Source organism: Girardinichthys multiradiatus, chromosome Y, assembly GCF_021462225.1.
Source record: "Girardinichthys multiradiatus isolate DD_20200921_A chromosome Y, DD_fGirMul_XY1, whole genome shotgun sequence".
Lineage (NCBI taxonomy): Eukaryota > Metazoa > Chordata > Actinopteri > Cyprinodontiformes > Goodeidae > Girardinichthys > Girardinichthys multiradiatus.
This window is the reverse complement of record NC_061818.1, coordinates 22086613-22109219: the sequence shown is the minus strand read 5'-3', so window position 1 is coordinate 22109219 and position 22607 is coordinate 22086613. Positions and strand designations below refer to the sequence as shown.

The 22607-nt window shown below is 40.9% G+C and overlaps 1 protein-coding gene across 1 annotated transcript in view; it reads left to right on the top strand.

Annotated features, from left to right (window-relative positions):
* LOC124864062 (centrosomal protein of 112 kDa-like) overlaps positions 1-21858 on the top strand; it is a 176086-nt gene extending 154228 nt beyond the window's left edge. Inside the window, exons 25-28 of the mRNA XM_047358676.1 lie at positions 10008-10097; positions 16802-16903; positions 20686-20750; positions 21560-21858. Coding sequence (XP_047214632.1) covers positions 10008-10097; positions 16802-16903; positions 20686-20750; positions 21560-21563 — 261 coding nt within the window. The 3' untranslated portion in view covers positions 21564-21858. The remainder of the gene's footprint in view (positions 1-10007; positions 10098-16801; positions 16904-20685; positions 20751-21559) is intronic.
* The last annotated feature ends 749 nt before the right edge of the window (positions 21859-22607 follow it).

Sequence of the window (22607 nt, the reverse complement as noted above, 5' to 3'; positions counted from 1 at the left end):
ATTGTTATCACCTTCCTTCTTTATGTTCTTCAGTTGATCCTTTCCTCATTCTGTTTTTTTAGTCCTCCATGCTTTTTCTTCTATAATTTGGATGCTCCTGTCCTCCGTCATCCGTCTTTCTGTTTGCAAAAGCAGCTTGCTTTGAGGAAATATCTTGTGATAAGGTTCACTTTTACAAACAATCAGACAATCTGTCCCTCAGGGTCAGAACATAGAAATCGGGTTAAAATTCCTGCTGCAAGATTCATTTCCATTTCTTTATCTTCTTTTTCTTTAAATAAACAAACAAACCAGGTAGTTTTATAACCAATGAATTAAACTCATCAAAGCCTAAATTCGTAACCCTATTGTCATGTCGTTTTAGATGTGTGGCAGAGTGATTCCTCTGGATTAAAGTCAAACTCAGGGCAGGTGTTTGTGACTTCAGAAACATGCTGTTTTCCTGTAAAGCTGTCTCTGTCTATTACACTCAGTGAGCTATCTGTTGTTAGCAGTGTGTAATATCAACCCTCCATCCTGTCTGACATCAGTAATGACTAAATCACTTCAAAGCTGTTTTTCTGACTCACAAAGCATTGCTGTTCTTCAGCAGAGTCATCCCATATGATTCTGCTAATGATGCGACAAATGTTGAACTTGTGAACTCCAGCTTGTTCTGAGCACGTCAAACGTAGATGCCACAAGAAAGTGCCTGTCACATGTGAAGCCCTCTATTTAGCTGTCCTTCCCAGAAGAAGTGGACCAGATATCCTGCGTCACAGTGCGGGAAATTAGGCCTGGGTTCAGAAAGGGGGAGGGAAGATTTGTCATCTTCTTCATCTCTATGGAAGCAAATCGTTACCATATTTCAAATAAAAAAGCATTTTCAGAAATGCTTTTTCATTTTAAGAATGTGGCTGCATTATTTGACCCATAAATAAAATTAGTAATCAATCATCCTATTTGCATTCGCATTTTCTTCTTCACGACTGCACATTTTATGCCATAATCAAAAAGAAAACAAAGCAGACATTGCTTTTTCATTTTCGTGCTCTGCCCGCAAAGTACTGCCCAGAACTCAAAAACGAAAAAGCTTTCCGAGCGGCGGGCGCAGCAGAGTGACGTCAGCGGCCGCTCTTCCTCAGCTCCCTGCTGACCGAGCTACCCATCTTGTTCGGTGGGAGTCGCTGTGCACGTCTGCATTGCATTACATTGCAAACGTGCCGAGAAATTGATTGAATTGCAGCAGGACCGAGCTCAATTTGTGGCAGTGGTAGGCAGAATTGGTAGTTTTGGTGGCAGGCTGTGGCATCCTTATGGCCTGGGACATCCAGCGTGTTTTTAAGCATTTATTTATATTTATCTGTGAGTGACAATTCAGAATAGCCGCTCATGCTCTATAATAAACCGGCTGTTTGTGCAATAAATCTTCGTCATCCTTTCAACACGTCACACATACACATAGTGCTATTTAGACGTGCACAGCGCCCCCTACTGAACAGGATGGGTAGCTCGGTCAGCAGAGAGCTGAGGAAGAGCGGCTGCTGACGTCACTCTGCTGCGCCCGCCGCTCGGAATGCTTTTTCGAGTTCTGGGCAGTACTTTGCGGGCAGACCATTAAAACGAAAAAGCTATTTCTGCTTTGTTTTCTTTTTGATTATGGCATAAAATGTGCAGTCGTGAAGAAGAAAATGCAAATGCAAATAGGATGATTGATTACTAATTTTATTTATGGGTCAAATAATGCAGCCACATTCTTAAAATGAAACAGCATTTCTGGAAATGCTTTTTCATTTTCAAATTTTACATTTCACGTTGAATTTTGGTATCTATTTGCTGGGGTACATTTTGAAAAATAAATCTCAAATGTCTTTTTCTTTTTCATTTTAATTAAGTGAAAGAATGAGCAGTCTTGAAGAAGAAAATTAAAATGCAAATACGATTATTGATTACTAATTTCATTTATGAGTCTAACAATGCAGCCACATTCTTAAAATGAAAAAGCATTTCTGGAAATGCTTTTTTATTTGAAATATGGTAACAATTTGCTTCCATACATCTCTGGTCCCGCTGGCTTTACCATCACATTTATCGATGTGTCAGTACTGCTTAAAAAAAGTGTCCTATGAATTTGTCTTACAGTTGTTTAATTGGTAACTGTGTGTTGAAAAGTGTCAATTTCATTTTCACATTGCTCAACAAAAAACTTGTTTCAAGAAAACATTTTATTTTCTCAACCTCTTTTTTTCCCATTCAGCTGATATTGGGTCCATTTATTTTTGGTTTTCTTATGGCTCTGGGTCAGTTCACCCCTTCGCCAATTCATACCCTTATATCCGACCAATTATTGTCCATTATGTTCTGATACCTTTGTATTAAAACCTGTTTAGATTTTTTCTCCTACTGATCTCCATTTGGACCAGTTAACTCTTATACAATATATGGGATTTTAACCTCTGATCAAGTCAAAAGATTCTGAGTAACCTCCTGGTGGTAGATAATATTTGTTGGAGTGACAAAAATTTATTTCCGTCAAGTAGTCATTAAGCAAATAAAGCAAAATGACTTTCAATCGCTGGTCTTCAAAGCATCCCCCTGGCACATAGAAAAGAAAACATGGTCGGGTATGAAATGACCAAAAATTATAAACGTGCAATATTTCGACAACACATTACCCAGCTACAAGTGGTGAAGAGTGTTAGGAAAGACGTTTTTGCATAATTGGAGGGGCTCTGAGTCAATTCACAACTTCACCAATTTGTACCCCCGTTTCCTACTCCCTTACTACTTTCATTTTGTACCTGTAAACAGTCCTTTTCTTACCTCTGCACTTAACCTGGGATTCCTATGAAGTATGGAAAGAAAGGGAGTTGAGTTTAGTATTTTACAGGTCTGGATAAGTATAGAAAAAGAGAATAAGAGTATGGAAACATTCTGCTGTTTCCAAACTTTGTTCCCTTTACTATTGTTTAAATGTTGTGCCTTTCATTTTATCTTTCCTTCTTTGTATCCTTCCTTCCTTGTATACTTTCTTGTGTTCTTTCAGCCTCCTTTATTTCCTTCCTTCTTCCCTACTTTTCTTGTGTTCTGCCTCCCTGTCTCTCTCCCTCCTTCTCATGTCCTTTTTTGCTTTGTGTCCTTCCTTTTCTCCCTCCCTCCTCTCCTTCTTCCTTCCCTCATGTGTCCTTCCTTTATTCTTTTCTTCCTTATGTCCTCCTTTCCTCTACTGTACTTTTTTTTCTTCAGGTACTTCCTTCCTCTTGTTCTTTCTTCATTCCTTCCTCAAGCCCTTCTTCATAACTTGCCTTTCTTCTATCCTTGTCATTCCTTCTCTCAGTTCTTCTTCCTCCACGTCCTTCCTTCCTTCCAGTTTGTGTTTTTCTCCTGGTTCCATATTCAAAGCCTACCTACTCAAAAATATCTGCTATAAAATCACAGTAAACCTCAGTATTTTATGTTTTAAAATGATAGCAAAGGGCTGAGAGCTCTGGAAAGCTCAGCTTTTATATGGGAAATTTGTTGGAATCATTTTAACATATTAGTGTCCTTTTTTGGCATTTTAATGAATTATGGACATAATCATAAGTATGTTCTAAATGAGCAGCGTCTAACTGAAGAGAAAAATGTTTTCTGCCAGGAGAAGGAGTCATCCTGAACAATGTGTAAACCAGTGTCCCACTCCAACACACATGAATGACATGGCTGATTAGCGTCTTCGGCATCTCATCGTGCTATTTGTGGTGTGTTGGAACAGGGATACATCTAACGGTTGCAGCAGAGTTGCTCTTGAGGACCAGAAATGGAGAACCTTAGATTATTGTGTCATCATCAGTTAACCAGATAAACCTTTAGGATAATAAAATGCATAAAGCATACTGATTCATGGCCAGTCCTGAAATGATCATATTCAACAAATTCTCTGTCATTCATTTATTTAAAATGATGCTATCCTCTTGGCATCAAAACAACCATACAGGTCCTTCTCAAAATATTAGCATATTGTGATAAAGTTAATTATTTTCCATAATGTCATGATGAAAATTTAACATTCATATATTTTAGATTCATTGCACACTAACTGAAATATTTCAGGTCTTTTATTGTCTTAATACGGATGATTTTGGCATACAGCTCATGAAAACCCAAAATTCCTATCTCACAAAATTAGCATATCATTAAAAGGGTCTCTAAACGAGCTATGAACCTAATCATCTGAATCAACGAGTTAACTCTAAACACCTGCAAAAGATTCCTGAGGCCTTTAAAACTCCCAGCCTGGTTCATCACTCAAAACCCCAATCATGGGTAAGACTGCCGACCTGACTGCTGTCCAGAAGGCCACTATTGACACCCTCAAGCAAGAGGGTAAGACACAGAAAGAAATTTCTGAACGAATAGGCTGTTCCCAGAGTGCTGTATCAAGGCACCTCAGTGGGAAGTCTGTGGGAAGGAAAAAGTGTGGCAGAAAACGCTGCACAACGAGAAGAGGTGACCGGACCCTGAGGAAGATTGTGGAGAAGGGCCAATTCCAGACCTTGGGGGACCTGCGGAAGCAGTGGACTGAGTCTGGAGTAGAAACATCCAGAGCCACCGTGCACAGGCGTGTGCAGGAAATGGGCTACAGGTGCCGCATTCCCCAGGTCAAGCCACTTTTGAACCAGAAACAGGGGCAGAAACGCCTGACCTGGGCTACAGAGAAGCAGCACTGGACTGTTGCTCAGTGGTCCAAAGTACTTTTTTCGGATGAAAGCAAATTCTGCATGTCATTCAGAAATCAAGGTGCCAGAGTCTGGAGGAAGACTGGGGAGAAGGAAATGCCAAAATGCCAGAAGTCCAGTGTCAAGTACCCACAGTCAGTGATGGTCTGGGGTGCCGTGTCAGCTGCTGGTGTTGGTCCACTGTGTTTTATCAAGGGCAGGATCAATGCAGCTAGCTATCAGGAGATTTTGGAGCACTTCATGCTTCCATCTGCTGAAAAGCTTTATGGAGATGAAGATTTCATTTTTCAACACGACCTGGCACCTGCTCACAGTGCCAAAACCACTGGTAAATGGTTTACTGACCATGGTATCACTGTGCTCAATTGGCCTGCCAACTCTCCTGACCTGAACCCCATAGAGAATCTGTGGGATATTGTGAAGAGAACGTTGAGAGACTCAAGACCCAACACTCTGGATGAGCTAAAGGCCGCTATCGAAGCATCCTGGGCCTCCATAAGACCTCAGCAGTGCCACAGGCTGATTGCCTCCATGCCACGCCGCATTGAAGCAGTCATTTCTGCAAAAGGATTCCCGACCAAGTATTGAGTGCATAACTGTACATGATTATTTGAAGGTTGACGTTTTTTGTATTAAAAACACTTTTCTTTTATTGGTCGGATGAAATATGCTAATTTTGTGAGATAGGAATTTTGGGTTTTCATGAGCTGTATGCCAAAATCATCCGTATTAAGACAATAAAAGACCTGAAATATTTCAGTTAGTGTGCAATGAATCTAAAATATATGAATGTTAAATTTTCATCATGACATTATGGAAAATAATTAACTTTATCACAATATGCTAATATTTTGAGAAGGACCTGTAGGTACTGATCAGACATAACATTATGACCACTGATAAGTGAAGAGAAAAACTTTGACAATGGTTTCATCATGGCGCCTGTTGGTGAAAGGGATAAATTAGGCAGCAAGTGAAAATTGTGTCCCCAAAGTTGATGTGTCAGAAGCAGGAAAAAGGGAAAAGCAGCATTTGAGAGATTTTGGCAAGGCTCGGTTTGTGATGGCTCAACAACAGGGTCAGAGCATCTCAACTGCAGGTTTTGTGGAGTGTTGCTGGACTTCATTTGCCCGGATCAAAGTATGTTTGTATCAGCCATCCGCTCTTGCTATTGCATTCGGGCTTGCATCGTCTGCATTGCTTCAGCCACATATCCTGACACTGTATAGAAACGTTTAACCTAAACAACCTCCAGTTGAGAACTGATGATGATTTCTCAATTGACCCCACTTTATTTCCTGATTTAGTTTGACTCGGTTGTTTTATGTTTTTGACACTTGTATTGTCAATAATCATCTTCTTCAACACAGCCTAAAATCATGCAATGCAAGGTTAGGCCGCTGATCTTACTTTGCTGTCTGCAATGGAAGGCAATGTGGCAACAGGTGCAGCGAGGCTGCAGGTTGTAAGAGGAACAACTGGAACTGCTGCCCCTTTTCCACTGGCTTGTTTTAGCCGGCGCGGCTCTGCACCACTCCGTTTCGCTCTACTCGGTACGGTAACTGATGTGTTTCCACTGACCCCCCAACAGCTGAAGCTATGGCGACTGAAGCCCCGCTTCCAGCCATGAGTGTAGATGTGCTGCTATTAACGTTAAACATTGTCGCATTAAAGTAATCTGCGTGAAATGATAAAAAATAAAAACAAAAACATAAACAAATAATACTAATAACGTTTGTATTAATGTACAGGGGTTGGACAATGAAACTGAAACACCTGTCATTTTAGTGTGGGAGGTTTCATGGCTAAATTGGACCAGTCTGGTAGCCAGTCTTCATTGATTGCACATTGCACCAGTAATCAGAATCAGAAAAGCTTTATTGCCAAGTACGTTTTTGGACATACAAGGAATTTGTTTTGGTGTAGTCAGTGCAATACAATACAAATTAAACAGTATAAACATATCTACAATATAATATAAATATATGTGCACAGTTTTAAGTGAGTGAGAGTAAGTATAGAGCAGTATAAGATGCAAGAGCAATACAACAGTGCAGATGATCAGTGTGCAAGTATGGCAGTGCAAGTAAAGCAGGAGTTCAAGCTGAGTGTTAATGTAACGCATAGAGTTACAAGAGCAGAGTGTGAAGGTTCAATTAGCAGGGTAAGAGCACTTGGCCCAATACTTGTGCTAGATGGGCGCGTCACTGCCAAGGACTACCGAACCATTCTTGAGTCCACCTTTACTGTTTTCCCCACATCCAGGAGAGTTACGGTGTGGAGAAGCCCCAAAGAAGCGTACCACCCAGACTGTTGCATGCCCAGAGTGAATCATGGGGGTGGATCAGTGATGGTTTGGGCTGCCATATCATGGCATTCCCTTGGCCCAATACTTGTGCTAGATGGGCGCGTCACTGCCAAGGACTACTGAACCATTCTTGAGGACCACGTGCATCCAATGGTTCAAACATTGTATCCTGAAAGCCGGTGACGTGTATCAGGATGACAATGCACCAATACACACAGCAAGACTGGTGAAAGATTGGTTTGATGAACATGAAAGTGAAGTTGAACATCTCCCATGGCCTGCACAGTCACCAGATCTAAATATTATTGAGCCACTTTGGGGTGTTTTGGAGGAGCGAGTCAGGAAACATTTTCCTCCACCAGTATCACGTAGTGACCTGGCCACTATCCTGCAAGAAGAATGGCTTAAAATCCCTCTGACCACTGTGCAGGACTTGTATATGTCATTCCCAAGACGAATTGACGCTGTATTGGCCGCAAAAGGAGGCCCTACACCATACTAATAAATTATTGTGGTCTAAAACCAGGTGTTTAAGTTTCATTGTCCAACCCCTGTATATGCAAGAATGTGTTATTTATGCTTTTTATGTCTAAAATGATGCACTAGGATAATTATCTGGACCACAGCCCAGCCAGAACATCTAAAATAAGGCTCAGGGGTTCTGATGTGAGGGAGTGTGGCAGGAGAAACAGAGAGGAGAGATGCTGCTGTCTGGATTAGTGAAGCTCCAAAGTTTGCCTGGAAAAGTTACAATTTTGGGCTTTATGAGGAAGTTTTGTCTTATCCATGGCAATAACGAGGACAACGACTTAAAAGTGCAAAACTGCGGACTTTTGACCTTCGAAGTTAGTTTTAGGTTGGATATTGCAGATTCAGCAGGATCGTCCTCCTGTTTGATCTGATGCAAGCAGTCTGATTATGGGCAGCTTCTCTCTGCCTGCTCCCTCCTCCTGCAGACGCTGGTTCGCTAAAGGACTGTAAATAAATGTCCAAACCAAACACGTTGTCACGTTGTTCATGGTGGTTTTGTTTGGTGTGTTTTGGGGGAAATGTTTGGTCCTCTGAACAGCTGATTTTATGTGTGATCAGCTGCTTTAGGATGTTATTACATTCAGCGCCCTGCCTGCATGTAATCCAGAAAGGTGATTTGTCCTTTTTCTTTTCTGTCAGCCTTCAGGCATGGTTAATGACCCGTAAATGGTAAAATTACATGTTTGACCTGCTCCGGCCACTGTGGTCCTTAATATTATTGTAGTTGCTCTTGAGTTTTATTAACATTTCCCTGCACTGTCTCAACGAAAACCTTCTCATTTCTCCTCCTCCTACGGCCAATCAGTGAAAAGCAGTCTGGTGACGTCACATATAATCCCTACTCAGCCCCGGTCGTACATGCTCAGGAGCAGGGACCAAAAAAGTAGGTACCTAAACGGAAAAAACTGTAATGGAAACGAGCCGAGTGGAGTCGAGTAGGGCCAAATCGAGCGAGTGGAAAAGGGGCATGCATATATTCCCATGCAGGTCCGGAGAAGTATGGTAGAAAGTTGTTTCCAGACTCCTTTTAATGGATGATTTTGAAGTTTGTAAAAACATTTTTCACATACACTCCTCCTCCACTTTATTAGGTACAACTCTTTAGTTGCTTGTTAGTACAAACATAGACAATCACATGGCGGTAACTCAATGCATTTGGGCATCTAGATGTGGTGAAGACGACCCGCTAAAAGTTCAAACCAGGCATCAGAATCTTAAAATGTTTTTACTTCATATCAACATTACCGCCTAAGCTGGACTGCCTGACCGACATTCAACAACCTCTGTTTTAAACGGGAACATCATTTTACATTGTAGGCATGATGTTTGATTCAAATTAGGATCATATCTGGTAATTTTGTTTTGCACATGCCTGTAATTCTACTTTGAACACTTTTTTGTTTTTAAATAGATTTTAGCCTGGTGATGATTCAAGCAATTATTGTTAATATGGGTTTTATGTTTGACAACTGACTGAAAAAAACTGACTGAAAATGATAAATTATTTGAATTTTAGATAAATTATGGAATTTCTTCTGTCCTTACATCAGACAAATATTAAATAAATAAACAAAAGTAAGGAGACTCAGCTCCTGTTTGTTTGACTTGATATAATAACATGCCTGACTAAAGTTTCAGCTGTTTACCCCTCACTGCTTCTCACAGAGGTGCTGCTCAGAACCTCATTCTTGCCCTCAAGCTTTGTAGTCTGTGATTTATGGCAGTTGAGTGGGCCGCAGATCAGGTGGTCATGCCTATCACCTGGACTGTGTTTCCTTCTGCTCAGAGGATCAACAAGCCAACACCTGGCCCACTCACTCAGCTCCTGTGGGGCTGACTCCGCGAATATTGATCGTTGCCAGAGCCTTGCACACTTGACGGAGGTGTGTGTGTGTGTAGTGTAAATGCGCTGCTGTTCTTTTCTGCGAGCATGCACACCTGCGTGTGAGCAAATATGCCTCTCTCTGTTTTCCGTACAGACTAATCAAAGAAGAAGTGTGTGCTGAAAACATCTGGTTCTGTGCTGTACTCAGGAACTACTCATTTCTATCACTTACAGGCAGAGAGAAAGGAACTGATCTGTTCACAAACACACTCAGACCCTGTTTTATTTTTTTATTTTTGTCAAAATCTTCTATAAAAGTCTAATAAATTCCCATGTGAAAAAAAGCATTTTTTTCCTGCTTGTCCTTTGTGAAAACGTTCCTCCGTGATGGACATTATGGATTTCTTAGTTCACATGCAAAGACAGACTAGCTGCATCCTCTGTCTCTGTCTTAGTTTTCTGTCTCATTTACATATTTTGTGACTCTCTTGTGGCCTCTCATTTAGCTTCATCGTGCCTCTACTCTCAGCTGAAATGTTCCTGCAGATCCGTGTCTATCAGTCTGTGTCACGTACATATCAAACCACGCAGAACTGTTTTTGGGTTTGCATCTGTCAGCCGACTTAACGCCTCTTCTTTTCCTCAGGCTCTGCAAGAAAAGGTGGAAAGTCTGCAGAGACAGCTGCAGTGTGCAGAGGAGAAGCTGCTCAGCAAAGAGCTGGAGACAGAAGAGAGGGTAATGAAGTTGTTTGTCCTCTTCCCCCAATCTCTTCTTTTTCCATTCTTTTCTGCTGAACAATCCCCAGCTTACTGTCACTATTGCATCACTTTTTTCAACTTCGCCTTCAGCCTTTTGCATCACAACCTTCATAGTCTTCTTGATCATGCAGCCTTTTGTGTCGCTCTTAAAACCTGCCCTTTAACACCTACTTTTGCTGCTTTATAACTTCATGTTGCAATCCCCTCTCTTCTGATTTACTATTCAGAATTGGTCCTCCAGGGGGCCACAAAAGAAAAACAAAAGATGTTCTTAGCCTCCATTCCTCCCCTGCCCTCTTCCACCTACCATCTCTCCTTCTCCTGTTCGGAGTCAGCGATATGCCCTCTTGCACATTTCCCAAATTCCTCCAGATCTGGCCTCAAGAGCCAGCGCCTAGGGCCAAGAATGCCACCACTGCCTGTGTTCAAAAGGGAAGCTCTTGTGTGTGCACACACACCCCGTGGCTGTGGAGAATGCCCTGTAATCAGGCTATGTTTTGACCTTGACACACACTGAGAAGAAAGAACTAATGACTGTGCTCATGCAGGAGGTTGCTCTTTGTGCCGCTGTATGTACACCAAAGGCATGTTCCCTGTGTTCCCTCTGATCCGCCCACTGACCCTTGCACACACAGTCGTCAAACGTCCCCCAGTCTGGCCATCATAAATCAAACTGATGCGGGTCACTGGTATTCAGGAGCCACTTGTCACTGATCCACACCTTGGTAAGCTGCAGGGTGTTCTTGTTGTTTATTGCAAGATAATCTTACTTTCACTAAATTGTTGCTCACTGTGCTTTGCAAAAATACTAATACCTCTGGAACTTTTTCACATTAAACCAACATAATTCTGCATATTTTATTGGGATTTTATGTGACAGATTAAGTAGTGCATTATAAATAAAAAAGGAACACAGCAGAAAGGTCAGAGAGAAAGTTGTGGAGGTTTATGAAGGTTAGAGTGTAAAACTACAAGCTTCCAACATCTCACAGAGCTGTAATCTGAACATGAAAATAGTACCAGGACTTGGCTGTCCACCTGAACTGATGGGTAAGGAGATCAATCAGAATTGTTTGTCTTTAATCCAGTGGCAACAAGAGACGAGTTGTTGAAAAAGTCCATGCGAATGTAGGAGACACCGCGAACATATGGAAGGTGCTATGGTCACATGAGACCAAAGCTGAGGAATGACTGAGCAAAGAACACGACGAATGTCACAAAGCCTTTGGTTCCAATTTTAGGTTGTGAACAGCTCCTGATTCACAGCCTTGAATGCGTTTCAATAATCTAGTGCAGATTTTCTGTCTCTGAAATGCGGCAAAGAGATAAACAGAGAAAAGATTTTGAACAAGAATGTCAGAATCACATTTGTTGCTGTGTATTTTGTGCAAATCTCTCTTACAGTATAGGTTTTTCATTTGGTAGTTATGCACTCAGCAGGTTGTGCAGATTAATAGTTGAGGGCACACCGATTCGCCTTTTCTTCCTCAGTCACATATTGCTCTTGTTTATCTGCCAAAATGTGTCTTGTATCTTTTGTAATCCGATCTCTCGCATGATAAAGCAGCTTTCCTGCCCAGACTTAACCCAGATGTTGCTTGCCTTGCACTCGCAGGCTACCTCACCTCCGAAACGGCATCTCATCTGCTTGCTGCATGATTGAAGTCTCCTTGAAGATGGAGGCTTGAAGAGTGCAGCTCCTTGTATGAATGTGTGATCACAGAGCAGGCATGGCAAACAGCAACATAGGTGCCTGCTTTGCTTTTAAAATATACATCTCTGGTGTTCAGTAAACAAATGATGTTTTCGTTGTAAAAACATCACATCAGCTGCAATCAGTCTGTCCTAACATCCTCTATGCAGTCTGGAAACGTCTGGATTTTGATTGAAGTATTTCACTGATCTGGATAAGCATGGAAAAAAACAGGAGGGAAGATAGTTGTATTTCCTTTATTATCTGTTCAATTGTCTAAATGTTGTCTGCTTTCTTCCCTGTGTCCTTGCTTTCTTATATGCTTCTTCTGTTCTTCACTTCTACAGGTCCTTCCTTCCTCCTTCCCTCATGCCCTTCTTTCTTTCTTTCCTCTCCTTTCTTTTTTGTGCCCTTACTTTTTCCCTCCTTGTATCCTTCCTTCCTTTCTGCTGTTATTCTATCCTTGTCTCCTACCTTCCTGCTTTCTATCCTTCTTTACTTATGTCTCAAATCCATTTTTTCCTCGCACCCTTCCTTTTTTAGTCCTTGTCCTTTGTTCCTGTTTGTGTTCCTCCTTTGGTTCTCTGTTCCCTACACCCATTTTTCCATGTGACGTTTTCACTAATTCCTCTTTCGGTTCATCCTCTTTTTCTTTCTGGCTTTGTCGCTGACCTCCATTCCTTCCTTCCATCGTTTCTTCTTTCATGTCTTGTACACTTTTTTTTCTTTCCTTTCTTGTATTCTTCTTTCATTTCTTCCTTATGTCCTACCCCCAGTCTGTCTTTCCTTCATTGCTTCACCTCTTGTTCCTCTCTTTAAAGCCTGCCTTCTGTATAAATGACTTTTTGTATTTCATATTTTTAAATTAATGTAAGTCACTGGGAACTCTGGGAAGTTGAATCTGGAAAAGTCTGGAATTTTTACTTGCATGATGTTTTGGAACGCCATATTACTGTAGCCTGAATAACTCGTTCTAAGCAGTTTCTCTTTTCATCTCGCAACAAAACGTTTTTGATTCCAAATCGCTCTTTCCTGTTCTTGCTGAGTTCCAACTCTGGATGTGGAGGTGCAAACTTTGCGAACAGTGGCATATTTGATGTACCCTCTTGTTTCTGACAAGGGTTTTGTCACCCGGGAGCAACAGATATTATAAAAAATCTCATCCCCGCACAATTTGTTTCATGCGCACACACCAGCTTCATTAGCATGCATCAAGCCTCTCCAACGATGTGACAAACTTCATTTGAACGTTGAAAGTGTTTGGGGCTTGTTCGTTTCTGCTGGCAGCTGTCAGAAACCATGTCATGTGACACCGCTAAACACAAGAAAAAGTCAAAACCACAATCTGAGCACTATATATAGATGAAATGTTGTCATTTTAAGATGACTAGGAGGGGAAAACGACTGCCACTCCTCGCAGTCTTCAAAACGGAACCTCATCAGGAACATACAAAATCAGTTTTAAAAAAGAGCTGCACAGATCAAACCTGATTTTTCTTTAGAAATACAAAGTCGGCTTTCATTACAAAGGAAAAAAATAGTGGCACGTTTTTGTTTTTTTTCCCAGTGTCTCCCCTCCTCTTTTCTCCTTTCTTTCCTTTCTGCTCACATCTGGAGTCTGTCAGTGACCAAGCCCTCATGACGGGTTTGATCAGCAGCGTTGTTCAAAGACATCTCATTTTTTCTCCTATCGGTGAGGAGCCTCTTTCCCCCCTCAGATGTCATCGCATGTCTCTTTCTGCCTGTCGGGAAAACAAACACGCCTTTGCTGTAAAAAAGACGTTGAAAGGAAAAGGGAAAAAATGTGCGATTGCATGAAAGAAGAGGAGAGATGCGGAGGGAGGACCCTTGGAAGAGAATGCAAAGCTGGAGGAACATTGTTTTTAAGAAAACAAGTCAGCCGCCTTTTGGGGCGTCAGATGCTTCTGTTTTGCATTCTTAACTCCACCGAGTCACACGGTGAAGTCTGTGTCTGTTAGCCATGTACAGGTTTAAACAACAGAGATATTGTTATGATTCATGATGCTTCTTCCTCCCACATGCTCTGAGTTGGATGGATTTGGTCAATAAAGAAATAATGAGCGTATGTCTTGCTGAACTTTTTCATTTGGTGAATTTGGAATCCTAAACTTCAGTGTATTTTATTGAGATTGTATATGATCGACCAATAGAATTGCATAATTGTTAAATAGAAGAAAAAGGATGCATCCGAAATCAGAAAAATGTGGCATGCATTTATATTCAGCCTTCTTTACTCTGATTCCTCTAAAAAGAATCCAGTGCAACTAATTGCACCTATGTGTGATTTAATCTCAGTATAAATCCAGCTGTTCTGTCTGAATACTCAGAGGATTTTTTTTAGCTTTAGTGATCAAACAGCAGCATGAAGAACAAGGAACACAACAGACAGGTCAGTGAGAAAGATGTGGAGAAGTTTAAAGCAAGCAAGGAAAGTAACAAGAGAAGATTCAGATGAGACCAGAATTCATCTTTTGGTGTACATACAAATCTCTATATGTCCACATCACCTTGAAACACACCGCCCCCACTGTGAAACATGGTAGTGGAAGCCTCATGCTATGAGGACGTTTTTCTTCTGCAGGGAGAAGCAAAGATGGTCGGAGTTGATGGAGATGTGGACTGAGATGAATGCAGGACACAGCTCAAAAAAATCTGTTTGAGGCTGCAACAGTTGAGACTGGGATGGAGTTTAGCTTCTAGCAGGACGACAACTAAACATACAGCCAAAGATTTAATGGAATGGTTAGATCAAAGCACATTCATGTATTATAATGTCCTAGTCAAAGTCTAGATCAAAAGCCAATTTAGAATCTGTGGCAAGGCTTGAACATTTCTGTTCAGTTATTTTGCACAGAAGAATTGGCAAACATTTGGGTTTCTGGTCAGGCAAAAAGGTTCTACGAAGTCGAAGTTCAACTCTAGGACAATAAAAAAGCTTAACACACTCACATTTTTTGTTTTTTATTTAAACCATGCATTCTTCACCTTCTACTTTCCACAGTACTGCACTAATAAAGTGCATTGACGTTTTCAGTCATAGAGTGAGACAAAGGAAAGAAAACGTTTATGTGTCTGAATATTTTTTCCAGGACAATGTATGTTATCCAGTGTCCCTGCAGCTCTCTTGGATGCGTTGTGAATTTACTGTTGTAGCCTTGCCCATTCCAGTGTATGTATGGGACAGAAGATGGAGACAGCGTCGCCACAAGAGAGCTTATAATTTAGCCCAAGCGGACCTCTCATTGCTGCGGTGGCGGCACCATACACGAATCAAGAATGCAAAGCTGAGGAGCTTGGCTTTTGAAGAATCTGAGACTTGTATTCAGAGTGGTTGGTAAAGGATGTGTTTATTCAACCATTGTTTATTGCTTCGGTCTGAGGCAGTGAAGTGTGTTTTGTCTTGGCCTGCTGTTCTGTTATGACTACAGAAGCTGCTATAGATAGAGATGGACGTCTTAAGGACGTTGAAATTAAAGCTTCTACAACCTGTTTTTTTGTTGTTTTTTTTGTAACTTGTTTAAAAAGGTTGCTTTTTAAATCATCGCCAACCTCATTCTCACACAACAGGAGAAAAATAAAATTTTTCTAAACTGATGGATTCCTAACCCACTGTAATTGCTCCAACACTTTAAAATGAATAGGTTTGGAAGGAGGCTGGAGAAATTGGCAAAATTGTGCCAGGCTAATCTGCTGCACACTGTGCGGAGACAAAGTTAGCTGCCTCACGTAGGGATCATTTATACTGAGGGTTGCTTTGAAGGGCCTTCCCAATCCTTTTCATTGTGCCCAGGAAGATTAATTAGCCAAAGCCAGAACAATCAGTTAAATCCACAACAGGGAGATTATTTTAAGGGAGCAGATCTATTTTTTTAAACCCTCCCCCATCATTTCATGCTCTCTTCACTTGAAAGAGCAGATTGGACTTTGGCTGGACTCTGGCTCTGCCACACACAGACTCTCTCCCTGGTTACACCTTGGAATATGTGCATGAAAGCTGTTGCTTCCCCCCACTGTTAATGCTTTGAGCTCTGTTAAAGCGCTCATCGAGCTCTGAATTAATTGATTCAGCGACTCTTCAGAATGCTATAAACTCTTTTTACAGTACCGTAAAAAGCTCAGTTTGTGCATGCATGTCTGCAGCACGTATACGAGTGCTTCCATTCATGTGTGTTTGTGGGTAAAAAGTGGGGGTTGCAGTAACCCTTTTCAACTTCTATAATAAGACGCTGGTTTAGCAGAGTGTAATTTAGCCCCAGACAGACTTCCTCTGGTCCTCCCCAATGGAGATAGATTGCTGGCTATTTAGCCACTGCTGCGTTTCATGTGTTCTGTCCTCTTCCAAACTCTCGTCAATGCTTTGTCTCAGTTACAGCTATAGTGGCCAATAACCAGTAGGGGGGGTCTCGTACAGAGCCGAGTCATGCCAATCCGCTGCACCCTCTGTGGAGATGTGAAGGAGCTGTGTAAAGCAAGGGAACTCTGAGCCATGAAAAAAACGGGGATACCCTCAGCCTGTGTGTGTGTGAGCCTCCTCCAAGTCTGCTGCTGCTTGGTTTGCAGTACCTTGATGTCAAAGACAGGCAGAAACACTTACTCAGCAGGGACATTGTCACACTAATGAAGTACAGATGGATCTCAATAATGTAGAATGTCATCCAAAAGTTAATGTGCTGCATGGATTCAATTCAAAACCTGTGACTTGTATAGATTCATTACACACAGTGATATGCAATCTGTTTATTTCTGTTCATCTCAAAGATTGTGGCACGCAGCTAAGAGAACACACAGCTATGAACTTTTCAGGAAAATTCTAATTTAATGAGAGGCACTTGCATAACTGCACCTTTCAATCATCTACTTTGTCACTGTTTTGTTTTTTGTGCAAGTGTTCCTGCATATGCCTGATTACCATGTGGCCATGTTGGTCTTGGATTTAATGTTTGATTAAACTGTCTCTGTCTTCCCAGGTGACAATGGTGCATCAGGAGTATGAGGAGAAGATCAAAGGTCTGATTCCAGCTGATCTCAGGCAGGAGCTGGAAGACACCATCACCTCCCTGAAAGCTCAGGTGAGAACTTGTTGGTGAAAATAAATAAAAATTAAGATACAGGAATGTATTTTTTTTTTTTTCCAACAAGATTACTGCCTTTTAAATATAATTCCACTGTTTTTTTATGCATTGCATCACATCTTCTGGCAACAATACTTCAGTGAAGCTCAGTTGCTGTAAATTTGAAAATATGTTTTTTTTTTTTTTTTTTTTTATTCATTTATGTTTGATATAGAAGTCCAACTCCTGAATAGCCTGTAGCCTTTCTTTCAGTCATCTTTTTCCTTAAATATTTTCACTGGGCCACAAGTTCATGTTTTTCTGTTTATACATAACTACAGAAACATTATATGTGCAGAACACATATTTGTAAATATGGAAGTCTTTTGTTATCCATATCCTAATATGCCTGAAACAATCTGTTCTTTAAGGTTGTTCAGAAAGTTTTACCCATAAGTACATTCTGTTATTTGTTTACACAATGTTCTTACCTTGTTGGAAACTGGATATAAAAAAATCATACTTTATAAATGCACGAAACTACTGTATAAGGTTTTAAGCACTGCAATTTTATGTGCTTGCTTGCCAAGGAACTACACTTGTAGTTTTTTTACCATGTCCTGTCTGGCAGAGTAGCACTCAGAATTGTTGTCTGAGTGCCAAGAAGAGGCCCAACAGATTTACTTTCACAAGCAGAGCATCACAGCTAATGCTATAATGCTCTGCTTGATATGTATATATAAAAAACTTTCTTAGAAACGGCTTTAGGATTATTTCAGTTGCAATGGTCACCACGAAAGTGGAAGAAAAGAAGAAAGAAAGGGAGAGCGGTGGAGCAAAATGTTAAGAGGAAGAGAAGGAGATAAGAATAGAGGAGAGAAAGCAGGATAAAGAGAATACAAGATAATGCCCTAGAAGTCTGTTTCTACACCTGCAGAAAGAAAGAAAAAACAAAAATGTCAGGGACAAACAACAAACGTATATGTATAAACAACAACCCCCCAGAGAAGAGCAGAGTAGTGCCCCTTGGGAACCACCCAGCCACCACAGTGCAGAAGCCCCGGGGAGCTGCAGTGATGAGCTCAGAGGCCCCTCCGGCAGCAGGCTATGCTGGTGCAGATCCTGCAAAGAACCCAGAGACCCTAGACCCAAGGGCACAACACACAGAGGCCTGACATAGTCAGGGCGACCTTGCCCCACCAAGCAGCCACCGGGAGTGACCTGGCACACACCAGAGCACCCAAACCCAGACACCAAGAACAACCAATGCACTGGTGGGTAGAGACACCAGCCACCGGCAGGGAGTGTGGCGGGGGGGCGTAACCCCAAGACCCAACCTGACAGAAAATCAGGCCCAGGCAGTTCTTTTTCTCTCAACATATTGTTCAGCCATTGTGGGCTTACAACTTTAGGAAAGTGAACAAGTGAGACTAAAGGAACATGTGACACTGCTGCTCGGAGCCATGAAATACAGAAATATAGAAATAATTATATGTATTTTGTAATTCATTTATTTTTTAAAGTGACATTTAATCATTTAATTGTGGATTTCATACTTTTATTGTATATTTGATTCTTTAATAGTGTATTAAATAAATAAATGGGGCGTTTGTTTATTTCATGATATATTTATTTATTTAATTTTGTCCCTTTTGGCCCTCCATACCCTTGGGGGTCACATCACAATGTTTCTGAAAATCATTTCAAGACCTCCCACTTGGTGTCTTGCATCCCCCTATCCCTGGAGGGGTCCTGACCTCCACTTTGGGAACCATTGCTCTGTAAGACCCCATCAGAGAACCGCTGATCAGGACTGTGAAGCATTCATAAACACTACATGTTTTATAAAACAGCAGTAATTAATCGCAAGGATAAATCAGGGATACTGAGATAAATAATTTAATTTGTGTAGCTGAACTGTCTTCTTGCATTACGATCTTCCACAAATATACAAACTAACTGAGAGAATCAAACATTTACTGGATGAGATGTTTAGAGTCACGTAAGCTGGCTCTCTGGCTGTGGAAACCCAAACCAGTTCTTGGAGCTAGAACTTGTTAAGCATTGATACCACTTTAGTGGAAAACCCTATATGATCTGTCAACTCAGCGTTGGTTTATCCCTCGAGTTAACAAGCTTTATTATGCCTGAAGGATCCGTAGGTCAGAGCTAATTGGCTTATCAAACTGAAAAAATATGTTGCCTGAGAATGGTCAGGTAGGGACTGAAAATGAGAAGAAAAGCAGTGAAAGCCTTAAGAAAAACTTCCACAACCTTCAGAAATCATCAAGTTGGGGAAAAGGTCATTTGGCTCTTTCCCTTTTTTTTGTTCTTCCACATATTCTGTTCATTTGTTAATTAACATTTTGGGTAAAATAAGGAGCTATCTGTCTCTGATCATACATCAGTTTGTACCCACTTTGATAACTGTTTTATAGTAATTCTCCGTAATTTTACCCAAAGTTGACTGTAAGAAAATGTGGATACCCGACTCTAATAAATAATAACTACCACCTGGAAGTTTCACAGTTATTTTGGTTTAATCTGTCACTTTTTATATACGTTGACTGGTCCAAACATGGATTTGAACCAAAATAATTTTAAATTCGGGTGATAAAAGATGAAAACATTAAAATAAATAAAACTATTCAGGAGATTTGACTATTTTTAGGATTATTTATCACCTTAATTCAAGAAAACACCAAAAGAGCATGCAGAATTGAGTTATTGCTGTGTACATGTGTCCAAAATGAAAAAAAAGGTTGGGACCAGATAGCAAGACTGGGTATGAAATGAAGATACACACTGGTGACAAAACCACATAAAAAATTTAAATCAAATAAAAGGATTTGGAGATGACCCAAGACTTTGCACAGAGCTTTTAATAAAATAAGATCGCGTCCTTTTCTCTTGTTTTTCAGAGCAAACCTAAGGACCTCTTCTCAGTGTTTACACTGTAAATAATTTAGTTAATAGGAGCTTTCGGGGTAAAAAGGACTCATGTTAAACCCCATTGTTGTTTAAATATATCTCCACAGATCGCATTTCAGCACACAGACCACAGCGCTGTGATCAAAAATGTTTATAAAATGTAATCCGTGACCAGAGCAACCTCTCGTCTCATTGACAGCGTTTCGGGTTCTTACACATTAACGTATTGTTTTTTTGAATAGAAAAAAAAAAGCAGATACAGAGTGTTTTTGTGTCTCACGAGGATTGCAACCACATTTTGGTAGAGTTTTGCATATATTTTCAATGAAATGCTAGAATTCGAGCTGAGGTCTCCCCCACAGAAAGGAATGCATCCAGTACGCTAGTCCCAGAACAATACGGATTCTTCTGGAGCTGTGATTATTCTGCCAGGTGCTGAATGCCAAGTAAATGTAGATGTGGGTTTATTTTCACTACAGCCAAAAGCAGCACTTCATAAAATAAACTTACAATTTGTATCCAAACAAAAGAGCAGAGCTGCCTCTTCTCACGGCATCAAGACTCTGTTAACCTGGCCCATAATGTGCACTGTTGTCCAAGTTGGCCCTAACCCTACTGCCCTGATCTTCTGACCCCTCGGCCCGTGCTGTCTTGACCCCTGGACTTAACAAGCAGCCTTTTCTTTCACTCTGCCCTATTCAGGTATACAACACCAACCAAAACCACCACCTAGCTTAAACCACCCAGACTTCTCTGCTTCAAACTGGTCTCCTGCTTCCTTCCTTCTGTTTACACCCACAGTTAAATCCAGCACATTTTTGTGATTGCTGCACCATGTTTTACATCATGTTTGTCTGTGTGTGCTATAGGTCGGCTTCCTCCAGAAGACGGCCTCTTTGCTACAGGAAGACCTGGATGCCTGTCGCAGCAGGAGGTACAGAATGCACAACCATGTCTGCTCTGCAGATGCAGCTTTCTGTATAGATTAGTAGAAAATCTTAGATTATTCTGTTGAGTCACAACCAGAAACTTCAATGTGTTTGGTTGAGATTGTATGTGATACATCCACCAAAGGGTCGTTGTCCTGCTAGAAGCTGAACCTCCGCCCCAGTCTCAAGTCTGTTGCAGCCCCTAACAGGTTTTCTTCCACTACTGTCCGGCATTTAGCTCCATCCAATTTCACATCATCTCTGACCAGCTTTCCTGTTCCTGCTATAGAGAAGCATCCCCACAGCATGCAGTGTTAGTTTTCTGCTACGCCTAGCGACTGGCATGTAAGCCTAAAACGTTACATTTTAGTCTCCTCTAACCAGATCACACTCTCCCACATAGCATGTAAAAAACTGCAGGTGTGAACGTTCTAGTCGGGGTATTAGTGTAAAGGAAGCTGAAAACAAATGCATACTGCACATTTAGGTTTGTATTTATAAAAGATATATAACGACATTTTTCTTCTACTTCACAATTATGTGCTCAGCTGTGTGGGTCAGCCACATAAATACCAAATAAATTACACTGAAGTTTGTGGTTGTGTGATAAACGGCAGAAAACAATCAAGTAATATAAATCCTTTTGAAAGGCACCGTATATATTTGGTGTGTCTGGGTATTTTAAAGCAATTCTCATGTAATGGCGAACATCTGTCTGCACTGACAATGTAAAAATAAGAATATATGTTTTTTGTGTTGTTTCTGTTTAGATCTTCATCAATTTTAAGGCTCATTTTATGTTATATTTGTACAGGTAACAGTGTGAAGCTGAGACACTCCAGGACATAAAGGACAACATCGCCCAACAGAAGTGAGCGATGTAGTTGCCTCTCATACTTCACTTCACTAAGCCAGTCATCTTTAAGTTTAACATAGTGCTATTCTTTATAGCATGTGGAATGTTTATCTCATTTTAGTTTAACCCTGTTTAAATGTAGCATTTTTAATGTCTCATCCAGCTTCTGTGTGTTTTTATCAGTTACTGGATGTTCTCTTATGGATGTGTTCATATTTTTATAAAATCCTCAATTGTAATAAAAACCTTTGTCTTGTGTTTTTTTTTTTGTCTTGATTCTATTTTGTTCCCCATTCCACACTTGTTTTTTTTTCATAGTCTTTAATCAGTTTCTCAATCCGAGGAGATCCTGCTGTTCTCTCTGACCACAGTTTGCAAGTTAGCCAAGATTAGGCAATAACAAGAGTCAAAGACCTTGAATTCCCATCGCCCCCTGGCATTATTTTACATCGTGTCTCAGTCCGAACCCTCGTTTGGAGTGCGGAGAGCAGTCAGGGGTTTGTGGTCGGTTCGGATAACGTGCGCTGTAAGTAGATTGTTTAGACCTCAGGTTAAGGCTGCAGCCATACGCCTTGATGTTTCTGTTTCAGCCAACGCTTTGTGTTTTATCCACGTCCCACTCAGGGATTTGTATGTCAAATCTCGCAGCCTCCTCCAATGTGCCCAGAATTTCTAGCTTTTTAATAATCAGTTCATATGGTGGAGCATTATGAGGATATCTGGTAGATGAGGAATGCAGGGGCTTGAATACTGATAATTTTTTTTCTTCTCTCCCCTGAATAAGATTTAAAGATGTTATTATATTCCTGAATTAGTTTGGATTTCAGAGGTCTCCACACTTATTTGCATTGGAATTGCTTTCTTTTCACACCCACACTTCCCATGTTCTCATTGTCCGTGAGCTGCTCCGCTGTCTCCAAAGCAAACATGTTTCCTATCTCCGTATTTATTTGATGCGCTGATTTCTGCTGCCCATGCAGAGAGAAACAGAGGAGAATAAGAAAAA